The sequence below is a fragment of the Lonchura striata genome, chromosome 26 (assembly GCF_050655825.1).
Source record: "Lonchura striata isolate lonStrDom1 chromosome 26, ASM5065582v1, whole genome shotgun sequence".
NCBI classification, from domain to species: Eukaryota; Metazoa; Chordata; class Aves; order Passeriformes; family Estrildidae; genus Lonchura; species Lonchura striata.
The window spans coordinates 6911909-6924838 of record NC_140728.1 but is presented as its reverse complement, the minus strand read 5'-3'; the positions used below and the strand labels follow the sequence as shown (position 1 = coordinate 6924838).

The 12930-nt window shown below is 56.6% G+C and overlaps 1 protein-coding gene across 1 annotated transcript in view; it reads right to left on the bottom strand.

The window, feature by feature from the left end:
• MAPKAPK2 (MAPK activated protein kinase 2) overlaps window positions 1-12687 on the bottom strand; it is a 29597-nt gene extending 16910 nt beyond the window's left edge. Inside the window, exon 1 of the mRNA XM_021535347.3 lies at window positions 12356-12687. Coding sequence (XP_021391022.1) covers window positions 12356-12604 — 249 coding nt within the window. The 5' untranslated portion in view covers window positions 12605-12687. The remainder of the gene's footprint in view (window positions 1-12355) is intronic.
• Window positions 12688-12930: the final 243 nt, after the last annotated feature.

The window sequence follows — 12930 nt, the reverse complement described above, 5'->3', positions numbered from 1 at the left end:
TCAGAGCACCCAGAGCATCTCTTTGGGTGCTGGCTCCACCAGCCTGCCACCAACCCTGGGGACAGCCCTGCCTGACCTTCCCGCCCCCTCTGACCCCAGGGACAGCCCTGGATGCCCCACACCTACATCCCAGAACTGCTTTTATTTTTGGACGTGTCCACCCATTCCCCGAACATTTCAGCTGGAAGTGATTTTGGGGAGAGGCCCAGACCCACGCCTGCAGCAGAGCAGCCGTGAGGCCCTGCCAGAAGAAACCCCACAACACTCACAGCTTCCCAGCAGCTCCTGGGCTTGAGCTCTGCCCAAAAATGAAATTTCTCAGGGCTCAGCCCATGGGCAGGACAGAAGAGGCTGCCACACCCTCCCCCCCAGCACAGGGATCCTGCCTGTGGCCCTTCCACACAGATCTTAGTGCAGCATAAATAAATGCTGTATAATATAATAAATACATGTATATTTAAAGCAAGGAAAAAAAAAACCAAACTGAAACGCAAAGCTGCATCAAGGCCAGTCCCTCCTGAAGTGCCACTCGCCCCTGGCACTGGGAGCAGGGTGGCCTGGGGATGTGTTTCCTCCAGCAGTGCCAAGCCTGAGGAGGGTTCCATTTACGCACCCCAAAGCTCGGTGACGACAGCCCCGTTTTGCATCATCCCATCTTCCCCAGCTGTTTGTTTAACACAGTTTCACCCTGCCACGGGCTCTGTCAACACCAGGGCGGAGATAAGCGCAGCTGGTGCAGCCCAGCTCGGCGGGGATGGCCGGGCTGACCCCTGGGGCCAGCACCACCTTGGCAGCACCGAGCAGTGCCAGGGGGGCTGGAGCCAAGGCAGGCACGGTGCCACAGCAGCCCGAGTGCTGGGAGCAGGAAAAGGCCAGGCAGGAGCAGCTCAGGGGTTTCATAACCAGGTTCTGTCTGCGCAGGTGCTCAGAGAGGCAGGGGCCCCACGGCCCCAAACAGCCCTCCTCCTCCTCCTCTTCCTCCTCCTCCTCTTCTTCCTCCTCTTCTTCCTCCTCCTCTTCTTTCTCCTCCTCTTCCTCCTCCTCCTCTCCTTCTTCTTCCTCTTCCTCCTCCTCCTCTTCTTCCTCCTCCTCTTCCTTCTCCTCTTCCTCTTCCATGGCACAGCAGACACAAACCCCCGTCACCCCCAGCTCCAATGGCCAGGGCAGGGACAGCCACGTGTGTGAGGGGTGGCAATGAAGGGGCAGAGAGACGAGAGGGGACTGCACCCCGCTGGGTGACCCTGAGCTGCTCAGGGACACACGTCCCCCACCAGCCTCTCCTCTGCCAGCTCCCCAGACAGCCCCAAAGCTCTCAGTGCAGCTCCAGGCTGTCCCTGCCCCACAGGCCTCTCTCCTCGTCCTTCTCCCAGCACGCTGAGGCTGCACAAGCCCAGCACCCAGCAGCACAAGAGATGGTGGAAACCCCCGTCTGCCACGAGCCCACGTGGGTGAGGAGCCAAGCAACACCCCAGACTCGAGACCCAGCACTACCTAAGGCTGTGCACTTCCACTTTACCTAGAGCAGCCAGGATTTTAGGGGAAATCCTGTGCTCTGAAGTGATGCAGTGAAAACCTGAGAGCCTCCTGCCAACCCAGGAGCCAAGCAAGGCACTCCTCCTCCAGCAGCCACCCCGAGACTCCTTCAGCCAGCAGGAAAACACAGTTGTGTTTCTATTTTTAAAAAAAGCCCTTCTCTGCATCCTGCTGGCACCACATTAAAGCTCTCAGGACATGGTGGCTATTCTCAGCTCCCTGCAGGCTTTTGGCAGCCCCAGGAGCCTCCACAGCACCTGTTGGCAGCAGCAGCCGTGTGGCCCCGGAGCTGGGGAGGTTTGGTGGAGCTGGGACAGAGCCCAGCAATGTCTCAGTCAGCACCATCACCTCCAAACACCTCGGCCAACAAGTGTGCAAAACTCACCACCAAGTGCCTGGGTACACAAACTTCCAAAATACTTGAGGGGAAATTTCTCCCCTGTTGGTGTTACCAAGGCTGGGCTCAAGATAGAGCAAGGAGTCACTGAATCATGGAGTGGTTTGGGTTAAAAAGAGCCCTAAAGAACATCTCATTTCAACTCCTGCCATGGGCAGGAACACCTTCCACCCAACCAGGCTGCTCAGAGCCCCATCAGACCTGAGCCAGGTTTGTACTCTTACATCTTTTCAATATACATGTAGAAAACTCACAGGAAAGAGTCACTGACCCTCCCATGGATGCTCAGTACCCCACTGCTTGATGGTGTTTTCCAGCAGGCTCCTTGATTTCCTACCAAAATCCCACAGGCACCGAGTGGTTTGGACTCATTTTGCCTGCTAGATTAGAACGGGGATGGGATAAAAGGATAAACGCACGGATATTTAAACAAACCAACAGAAAAATCTCCTCCTGCAGCTACTGCTGCTCCCTTGGCAAACAGCCTGGTCTCCTTGGGCATTCCCATAGCCAGCTTTTAAAAAGAAAAAAAGAAACCTCTGCCCTCAGCCAGCCTTACACACACGCTCACCCCAGGGCAACGTTACCCGGGACCCCGGCTGTGGGGTGAGCAGGGGGCAGCTGCTCCCTCCGGGTCAGCCGGGGGCTCCTGGGCCCTGCTTTGTATGAATTTCAGCTTTTTCAATCCCACTTATTCACCAGAAGAGCTCAGGGCCGGGGGAAGCCAAAGAGCAGACAGGGCAGCCTTTGTGTGGCTCTGCAGCCCCCACGGGAGCCTTGCAGCAGAGCCTGGGGCACTGCGGGGAGCACAGAGCCCGGAGCAGCACCTCGAGGGAGCAGAGCCTCATTTCCTGAGAAAACCAAGCCCTGAAGAGCCCCCACCTCTCACACAGGGCAAGGTTTAAAAAATAAACCAAGCCTGGATGTGGCACTGGGTGCCAGGGTTTAGCTGAACTGGTGGGGCTGGGTTGGACTTGATCCTGAAGGTCCCTTCCAACCTGGTGATTCTGTGAATTCTGTGGATTCTTTTTCCAGGGCTGCTGGGGTTTGTGTTCGAGGTGGGTACAAGACCCAGATGTCCAGTGATGGTCAGCAGTCCAGCCACTAAAACCCTGCAAGCATCAGCACCCAGGCCAACCCTGCTGCAGTGACATTGGCCTGGTTGTTTCAGGGCAATCTTTGAGGAGAAGGAAACACAAAAGGAATGTTTTGGTTAAAGCCAGATGTGCCTGACCTGCTAAGAACACACTGCCCTTACTGCCAGAGCCTGGCAAAACTGAGCAAACAGGATGCCCTGAGCTTCCTAAACCCTCTCCTTGCTCTCATTAGCTGGACCCACAGGGCCATGCCTGACCTGCAGCCCCTCCAGGCGGGGCCCAGAAGTGGGAATATCACCCCAAAGCACTGCACTGAGGCACACAAACATCATCTTCCACAGCCCCCCAAGACTGTGGCAGAGGCAGAACCTCAAAGCTGCTCCACAGCTCCCAGGTAAAAGCAGCTCTGGCTCCCTCCCTGTGGGAATCCAGGGCATCCCTCTGGCTGCCCTGGGACCCTGGCAGGGGTCAGGAACACCCTGGACAGAGCCCCCAGAGACACTGGCTGTGATCTCTGGCCATGGAAAAGAGTTTTCAATCTCACAGGATGAATGACAAACTCTGAGTGTTTGATATAAGTAATAATTAAGTGTGGCACGGGTGCAAAAGTAAAATTTTAGGATTCTAGATGAGGGGGTCCAAAGGGGACAAGATGGAGGAAATTGGGTGTGCCTTGTCCTTTTTCTCCTTCTTCATGCCCTCCATGTCTCATTGTGGTGTTGGCATTTTTCTGTTGGTTCAGGCTGGGGACACACTGTCCAACGTAGGTGACAGATATTGGCACGTTCTTGTAAATCCAGCCCAGGGAGTTTCTGGTATTTAATGTTTGTCACATCCCACTGAGGGCAGAGCCCCACACGCTGCCCTGCAGGACAGAGCTGGGCAGGGCAGCAGAACATGTGAGAGATCAACAGAATAAACAACCTGGAAACCAGCACAGACCAATTATGGCTTCTGCTTTGGCAGGGGGCTGACAGACAGAGACTTTTACAATCTCAGAATCATCAATAGCGCAGATTCTGACACCTCCCAGCCTGAACTGCTGCTCAGTGGTATCCAACCCATTTTAATCCATTCAGAACCTCCTCATCATCTTCCTCACCCAGCTTTCATCAGCCCAGCATCACAGGGCTGGCTGTCTCCTCCAGCAGCTGGGGAATGGGACCACCAGGACACCTCCAAAAACTCCCAGGGACCTGGAGCTGAATCCCACCACCCAGGGAACATCTCATGTATATCCTGGCAGAGTTGCTCTTTACAGCAACTCTTCCTTACCACAGGAGATTGGGAGTCTGAACTCCGAGGTGGCATTAGCAGGGTGGGAGGGGATGGAGGTGTCAGTGTGCTGCTCCACCAGAACTGCACAGCCCCTCACACCAGGAGCAGGGCAACTCCTCATGGGAAACACGGAGGCCAAAAGGCTTCCCAAGCCTCTTCCAAGCTCCCGGGCCAGCAAGGGGAAGATGTTCTCTCCAGGAGCCTGGGCAGGCGCCCAGCAAGGGCTGCAACACCTCCGGGCTCCCCAAAACAGCCCTGTCCCCGTGCCAGCACTGCCCTGCCAGAGGCACGGGAGGTAGGCAGCCGAAAAAGCCAAATTCACAGCTCTGATGACTCCCAGGAGATAACCTGAGTTTAAACTTCCTGGCAAGCCGGCCCTTCCCAGCACCCCAGAGCCTCTTGCGCAAGATCCGCCCGCCCAGGGCTCCTCCAGCAGATCTGCCCAGCACTGCCAGGCTGGGAAATGGCCCAAGAGGAAGAGAGAGCCACCCCAGAGCCCCAGGGGGAGGCTGCTACAGCTGACAGGGACCCTTCAGCCCAGCTCTGGAGTCACATGGAGTCCCAGAGCCATGGTGACACCTCAGTGACAGCCACAGCGGCCTGGTCACTAAAACAAGCGAGAATAGAACAAGTTTGAGTTGTTCCTACAGGTGACAGGGACCCTTCAGCCCAGCTCTGGAGTCACATGGAGTCCCAGAGCCATGGTGACACCTCAGTGACAGCCACAGCGGTCTGGTCACTAAAACAAGTGAGAATAGAACAAGTTTGAGCCGTTCCTAGAGGTGACAGTGGTCATTCAGCCCAGCTCTGGAGTCACATGGAGTCCCAGAGCCATGGTGACACCTCAGCGACAGCAACAGTGGCCTGGTCACTAAAAAAGTGGCAATAGAACAAGCTTGAGCTGTTCCTACAGGTGACAGTGGTCATTCAGCCCGGTTCTAGGAGTCACATGGAGTCCCAAAGCCATGGTGACACCTCAGCGACAGCCACAGTGGCCTGGTCACTAAAACATGTGGCAATAGAACAAGTTTGAGCTGTTTCTACACTGAGCTGAGAGATGCCATAAGGCTCCTTGCTGCTGGAACTGAAAACCATCCCTGCTACCACACACCTCCTCTGCGCTTCGTTTTATTTACTGCTTCTGTTAGACTAAGCTGAGCATAACACGCATACTTTCAGGTTTGTTTGGACCTGATTGCATCTGCTTTTCCCCCAGCCTAGTGGAGATACCCAGGATTCCAGCCCCATTCCCCTGGAGCTGCCGCTACTGGAACTGCAGCCTGAAGGAGACCCGCAGCCAAATTTCCACAGCAGCCCCGGCTGGTGCTCCAGCCACATTTCCCTGAAAACACACACTTGGCAGGACATGCAAGGAGCCTTTGGAGAGGCTGCCCCAGCTCGGTGCAGCGCAGCAGAGGACAGCGGGCAGGGAGAGCGGCTGCTGCAGCCCTGGAAGCTCAGAAGATGCTCCCAGGCCAGGAGAAAGGGGAGCACAGAGTCCAAGGCTGCTGTGACACAGGTTTAGCCCGACCCAGAGTGTGAGGCACACAACGACCCCAAACCTGCCTGACCCCCATCTTCTGGGGCCAGCAGAGCTGGAAAGGTTAAGCTCAAAACGAGCACCCACCTGCAGCCAAGGGCACAAAGCAGCAAATTTAATTATGGTGACAAAGGAAATTAATCCATGCCTCTGCCGATGTCCAGTCTATAGGCCAAACCAGATAAGGACACCAAGAGCAGAGCAGCAAAGCCCCAGCCTGGCTGGGCGCCCCAGGAACATTCAGATCTGGGTTTGCAGTTTGGACTTTATCTCTGCTTTGGGCTACAGCTCGCAGGGCAGCCGGGCACAGAACCACGTGCGGCCCTGACGCCTGTGCCTGAATAATCTCATTACGTGTGACAGCAAAGGCTGTGCCAGCTGCACAACTCCCGAGCCAGAGCGCTCACCTGCCCTCCCCACTGGCACAGGGCACGCGGGCACAGCACCAAGGGAAAGCCTTTACCCACAAGGAGATGCCACCATCCTCCTCGGCAGCACCAGAGTGAAGATGGAGCCACAGGGGAGCTCCCAGAGTAGATCCCGTGTCCCCCCGCCAGTGACGCTTTTCCACGTGACATTTTTGTGGCTCACAGCACCTCCAGCAGAACTTTTTGTTTCAGGTCATCTCAGGTCCAGCAGCACTCAGGGTCTGGAGCCATTAGTCCCCTCCCCAGGCCACAAAGGAGCAGCGACTTAATGCAACCATTAAACCTGCCAGCCACTGCAATCCCACCTCAAACTGGTGGGATCTTAAAAGGCTGAAATCTTTGAAATCACTCAGCCACGGGCTACAGAGGAAGAACAGTTTAAAAGGCTGTTAAAGCTCTCTGCATTCAGACCTGCTCTTGCTCCAGCCCCCTCACTCTGCTCCCCATCCATCCCCTTTGGGGAAGCAGCCACAGAGCTGAGAGCCCTCCCTAAAATGAGCCCCCAAGCTGAAAGACGAGGATATTTTCAGACAGCAAGAGTCACGAAATGGTTTGGCTGGAAGGGACCTTGAGGGTCATCTCCTTGCAACCCCCCCGCCGTGGGCAGGGACACCTTCCACCAGACCTGGCTGGTTTTTTCATCTGGCAGCGATGAGGATGGGACCCAATTTCAGTGGGACACAGACCTCAGGGACATGTTAAATTCAGCACTGTCACCCTCAGATATGACCACGATGCTGATTCAGTGCGACTGCCTGGGCTCCAAACTGGTTTTTTGGGGAGTGGTCAGACCAAGCTGCATTCCCATGCCAGCCTCTGGAGCTGGCGAAGGGATCACCCTGATCCTTCTTGAAACTCTCCCTCCTCCAAAATCAGCCTGCAAGATCAGCCAGGTCCTGAAGACCCTCTTCCAGCTGCTGCCTCACCTCTGCAGCCCACAGAGGAGCTGAACAGCCTGGGGTAGGCATGGGGCTACCTGGGACACCTGGCACAAGCCAGAGCCCTGGAGCAAGCCTGGGGTGGGTTTGGGGCTACCTGGGACACCTGGAACAAGCCAGAGCCCTGGAGCTGGCCCATGCCAGGCTGTGGCAGCCACCCTGGCCCCGCAGCCAGCCCATCAGGGTGCAGGGGAGGCAGCAGGGGAGGCAGCAGGGGAGGCAGCACGTTATTCTTGGAAACCAGGAGGTGAGGTCATGCTGCCTGAATGCTGCAACTTGAGGCCAGACGAGCGGGGCCAGTTGTGCTTGGAGAGGAGCCTGACTTCTGCAGCAAGGGCCGTCTGCAGGTCGGGAGGCTGCCTGTGCTCCGAGCAGGAGAGGGTTTCTGAAGGAAGGAGGGCTCTTCCCGCTCAGTTTCTCAGACCACAGCAAAACCACAGCAAAAGGATGGGTTTGAAAAGAGCCAAGCCCTCGGAGCACCCTGGTGTGGGGCACAGGAGCCCAGCAGGAAGGCTGAGAAGGTGGCAGATCATAAACCTGGAGTGATGCTGCTGCAGTGCCACAGATCAGCCCAAGGGCCACTTCTGAGCCGGCCGCTCCTCCAGATGCCACCCATGTCCCAGCACCACCCCGCAACCCAGCAAGAGTTCTTCCATCTCATCAGGTACCACAGCACATCCCAGAGCTGTCTGCGAGAAGTCACCAACTTGATCCTTCAGGCTTCCTCAGCAGGAATCTACTGGGAGCCTTCATCACCTGTGCCCACCCATCGTGCTCCAAACGTGCCAGGAGACCTGGCTCTCAGGCTGACAGCTTCAGTTACTGCTTCAGTTACTATTTACACGTTGTTTTGGTTGTTTCACAGCATGTGTCTGGCAAAGCCCAGCCTCTGCCCTGCATCACTCCCTACCCGAGGCACAGCCATCACCTCCGCAGCCCCAGGAACCAGCACTGCCCTGCAACGAGGCTTTCCTGCTGTGTGTGTGCAAGTGATGGCACAGGCAGCACTAATCTTGCCAAAAGCCAGCAGGGCTCGGTGTGAATGGCAAAATCATGGCTTTACCTGGTGGTATTTGGCTATTAAATCACACATCCAGGGGCTGATTTCATCCTGCGTGCCACAGGCAGCTCAGCTCCTCAGCCCGGGGCCGCCTGTGACGTTCAGTAAATCACTGCACCTCAGTTCCCCGCCCCTGAAAACATGGGAAACGTCTTTTGCAAGACCCATGGCTGATGGCATTAGATCATTATGGAGAGGAAGAGCCCCACCACTTCCTGAGCACATACCAAAGAGAAAACCCCTGCTCCCGGGCCTTATCAGCCCATCACAGTCGTAGCTCTGACTGCTCAGAACATGTGAAGTGTTCAACAGAGATTATGGCAAATCCTAAATGGTTTAAACAAACTCAAACCCCAAGTCAGTAGACTCCTTTGGTCAATGAGATAATAAACCACAGCTTTGGAAAAGTCCCGGTGATGTCACTGCAGTTTCCACAGCTTTTCAACCACATCTTGCACAGAAGGCCACAGTGAAGACATTTCTGATTATATAAAATACATGGCAGAGCTAATTTAAAAAAACATCTCTCCACTGAGAGAGGGACAGAAGAACAGCAGACACAGCAAGCTGCTTCTCATGAGCACGAACCCAGGATCTCCATTTACTCCCTCACCTGAGGGATGTTTTTCCAGATGGATTTTTGGAGGGACGCAGCATTTGCTCTCAAATGGAGCTGCAGGACATGGGGTGCTTTGGCTGCATGAACTCATCCACAGAGCTGCTCAGCCATCAGCTCTGAGCTGCCTGCCCTAATTCCACACCAGGCACCTTCCCAGAACAGCAAACCACAAGCACCATCCTCCTTCCTCCCTCTCCATCAGGGGAACCATCACTCAGGGGTTATCAGATGAGGCCAAGAGCGAGACTGAGAGTTTCACAAACACGCCCCAAAGCACCAAGGATGCTCCAAAAACAGGAGCAGCCTCCACGGCCCTGAGCTCTTCCAGCCCTTTCAAAGCTCAGCAGTCCAGGTAAGGATCTCCTGCTTTGAAGCTGAAGTCAGCAGCGAAGTCTGTTCAGTTATTTTAAAGGAAACCTGTTCCACAAAGAGCTCCATCACGCAATGCATACAACAGAGAAAAACTCATCACCTGTAACACCAGTCCCCACTCTCCAGCCTGGCTTAGCTGCCATTTCCTTGTGGAATTAAGGCAGCCAGCCCAAAGATTAGTCTTAAAAGTGGAATTTGCAGCAGGCAAAGAGCCCTTGCTCCCAGCCCCACCACTGCAGCCTGACCACAGCCAACCCTGCCAAGTCAGGCCAGCAGTGACCTACATACAGCAGCCTCCACAGAAATTACAAGGCTAATTTTGCCTAATAATAAATCACACCAAGGCACAAGCAAGAACGGGGTAAGGAACCGGGCGTTTCAGCTCCATCCATCACCTCTCCCTTGGCTTTCTGCTCCCACCCTGCAGCAGCTCATCCTGCCTAAAACAGGGTCAGGTCACGGGTGGCTGGGACCATCCGTGGCTGCTTCACACCAGGTAATTCAGGCATGCCACACTTCAGGTACCAAAAGAATACAATAAAATTGGGGGTGGGAAACTGAAAGATGAGTAAGAATCTATAAGAAAAGTAGAGGAATTTCTTTTTTTCACTCAGGTACTACACAGCAAGCAGAACTACCATCCATTAACTCTCACACAGCATAATTTTATTTAATGATGTGTCTCTGCCATGGACTATTGCTCTGGAACGAGAAGAAAATTTCCCTTAATGTTTTCACTGCTGCTAGAACACTTTCCCCAAGCTCAAACTCTCCTGGAACTGAAAAGTTCTCTTCAGCAAAGTGACTCTCAGCAAAACCCTCACCAAAACCATCCTTTGATTTGGGAGGAAGAGCTTTAACAACGCAACAGTTGCTCGTGACCCAAGAGGAAGCACAACATGACCAGAAGACACCATTCACATCAGGGAGGGACACAACTGCACCTCATCCTCCAGTGGAGGATTGAATTGTTATACAAGATTTTGGAACAGCAAACCTAACGAATGACACTCCAAATGGAAAGGTTCACTGCACAACCAAAGCAGGCAGCAGACAGATTTCAGCTGTGGCTCCTGGCGATGGGCCATCAGGATTCTTTTAAGCATCATCTGAAACATGACAACTCGATGCAATCACTTCTGTGGATCCTGCTTTAGGTCATCTTTCCACTCTGCTGCAGCCCATGAGTAATTTGGACCCAAATACCTCTCCACAGGTCTCTAGCAGAGACGTCAGCCCGGCTGTGTACCCGAGGAGGGAATGAAGTCAGCACACATCATGTCTAGGGCAGTCACCCACACCAACTTTGGGCTCTGCAGCTCTGCCCAAATGTCCCAAAGGAGTAAGCCAAGCCTGGAGCTCACACTCATGAGGACAGGACGAGAACCCACGGGCTCGTCCCAGAGCCCAAACTCCCAGCGTAGCAGCCTGGAAGGTGCTGGAGGGAATCACTTACAGTAGCAGCTGTGCTGCTCTTTGAGAAGCCAGGGACACGTCCAACCACTCAGCTGAACTTGTCCCTCCCCGTCAGGGACGCCAGGAGAGGCCAGGACAGGGGACAGGCAAGACAATCCCTTTTCCTAAAAGAGATTCAGTGTCGAATATTCCTCACCCTGCAAGAGCCACACAGACACTGCGTGTCACCCTCCCACATCCCAGTCCTGCACTCCAGGAGGTTTTCAACACGCCAAGGGACCCGTGTGACAGGTGACACAAACCCTGACCCCTCGCTGTGGCACGGGCAGCGTGGCAGCACCAGTCCTGTGCCCCAAGCACGGCGGGCAGAGGAACCTCCGGCCTCAGCCTCCTCCTCCTCCTCCATCCTTCCTCTTTCAGGGCTGCGAGAGAGAAGTGCTGGGATCTGTGCTTTAAATACGTGACTCAACTTCGGAGGCGAGGAGGAGCCCGTCTGTCAAAACAGAAGAGGATTTCGCTAATTTTCAACCCAATGAGATGACAACACAATGTCACCCCGGAGTACAACGCGGCGCAGCTCACGAGCCATGTCTTCTGAAGGAAAAGCCAAACTTCCATCACCTAACTGACCCCACTTCCTTACCCACAGACATTCAGCACCGTACCCTGCCCACCCCACCACCTCAGCAGCACAACTTGTACCCCCAAAGCCCCACGTTCATCCCCTCACTCGGGTCAGGAACCCCAGACACCAACACACGGGCAACTCTAAACACAAAAGAAGTGGGGTTACAGGTTTAGGAGGGAGTTCCAGCTCTAGGTGGGAGTTATGGGTTTAGGTGGGGTGTTTTTAGACTTCCCAGCTCTCGGGGTAACGCCAAGGATTGAACAGCTCATGTGTGGGCGCAAATTGCACGGATGTTGGAGAACACGGCGCTCCCGCCGAGCAGCCAGCCTTGCTCCCGCGTCACCTGGCGTGTCAGGAACCATGCAAACTTCCCGAGCCTGGCTGGCAGGGAGACACGCTCCCCTCTTTGCTCAAAAACCTCCTTTGAAAACAAGGAGAAGGGCCGCATCACCTAGAGCGTGTGCTCAAACACACCTCGTAGCCACTGTTTATCTACGCCTGTCAAAGAGAAGCAAGTTAGGGACAAGGGCTAACACCGCACCGCTGAAATATTCCCGGTGGGAAGCGGGGGAGGACTGTCGCTCGGTGTTAAGAGCCGGGAGGGGACATGGAAGGGGACAGCGAGCAGTTGCACAACACACACCACGGAGGAAACCCCACGGTCCGCGCTGCCCCCCACGCTCGGGGATGCATTCCAAGCTGAGCATCCCCCGCGGGGATCCCAGCCAGGCCGCTCCCCTCCACTCCTGCCTCCCCCCAGCCCCCCTCGGGCTACGAAGATGTCATTTCGCTCCGTTTCCCACTACAAAGCTGCAAAGCCGCGTCTCGCTGCCCGTAACGGGGGGGAAAGACGAGATTAAAGCGCGGCCGGAGGGGCGGGCGGCAGCTCCTTGTCCGGCCGGCCCCGCTGCCGCCCCGGCCCCGCCGGGACCGCGTTCCCCCGGCAGCGGAGCCCTTCCACCGCTGCCGCCGCCGCTCCGGCCCCTCCCGGCCGAGCGCCCGCGCGGTCCCCGCGTCCCCCCGGCCCCCGGCGCGGGGTCCCCGCGCACCTTGAGCGCGAACTTCTCGCCGCTCTTCTTGCTGAAGATCTCCAAAACTTTCCCGTTGATGCCGAGCCCCAGCACTTGCGTGGTGACCTTGTAGTCGTCCGTGATGGCATTCTTCCGGATCTGCAGGCCGCCCTTCCCCGGGAACGGCGGCGGCCCGTGCGGGGGAGCGGCGGGCGGCGGCGGCGGCGGCGGCTGCGGCGGCGGCGGGCTGGGGAAGCCGGCGGGCGGCGGCGGCGCCCCGGAGAGCATGGCGGGCACCGGGCGGGCTCCGGGCGGGCTCGGGGCGGGCTCCGGGGAGGCTCCGGGAAGGCGGGAGGGCGGCGGAGCCCCGCAGGCCGCGCGGGATGGGCCGGGGGTGCGGGGGGTGAAGCAGCAGCGCCGCCGCCGCCGCCCCCCGCCGGTGCGCCCCGGCCCCGACAAGAGCGATGGCTCCGGTGCGCCGGGGCTCCTCCTCCTCCTCCCTCCTCCTCCTCGTCCTCCTCCTCCCGCCGGCCCGGCTCTGATGTCAGCGCCCCGGCCGCCGGGGGAGGGACGGGGCGGGGCGGCCCCGGGGCTGAGCCTGCGCCCGCCGGACC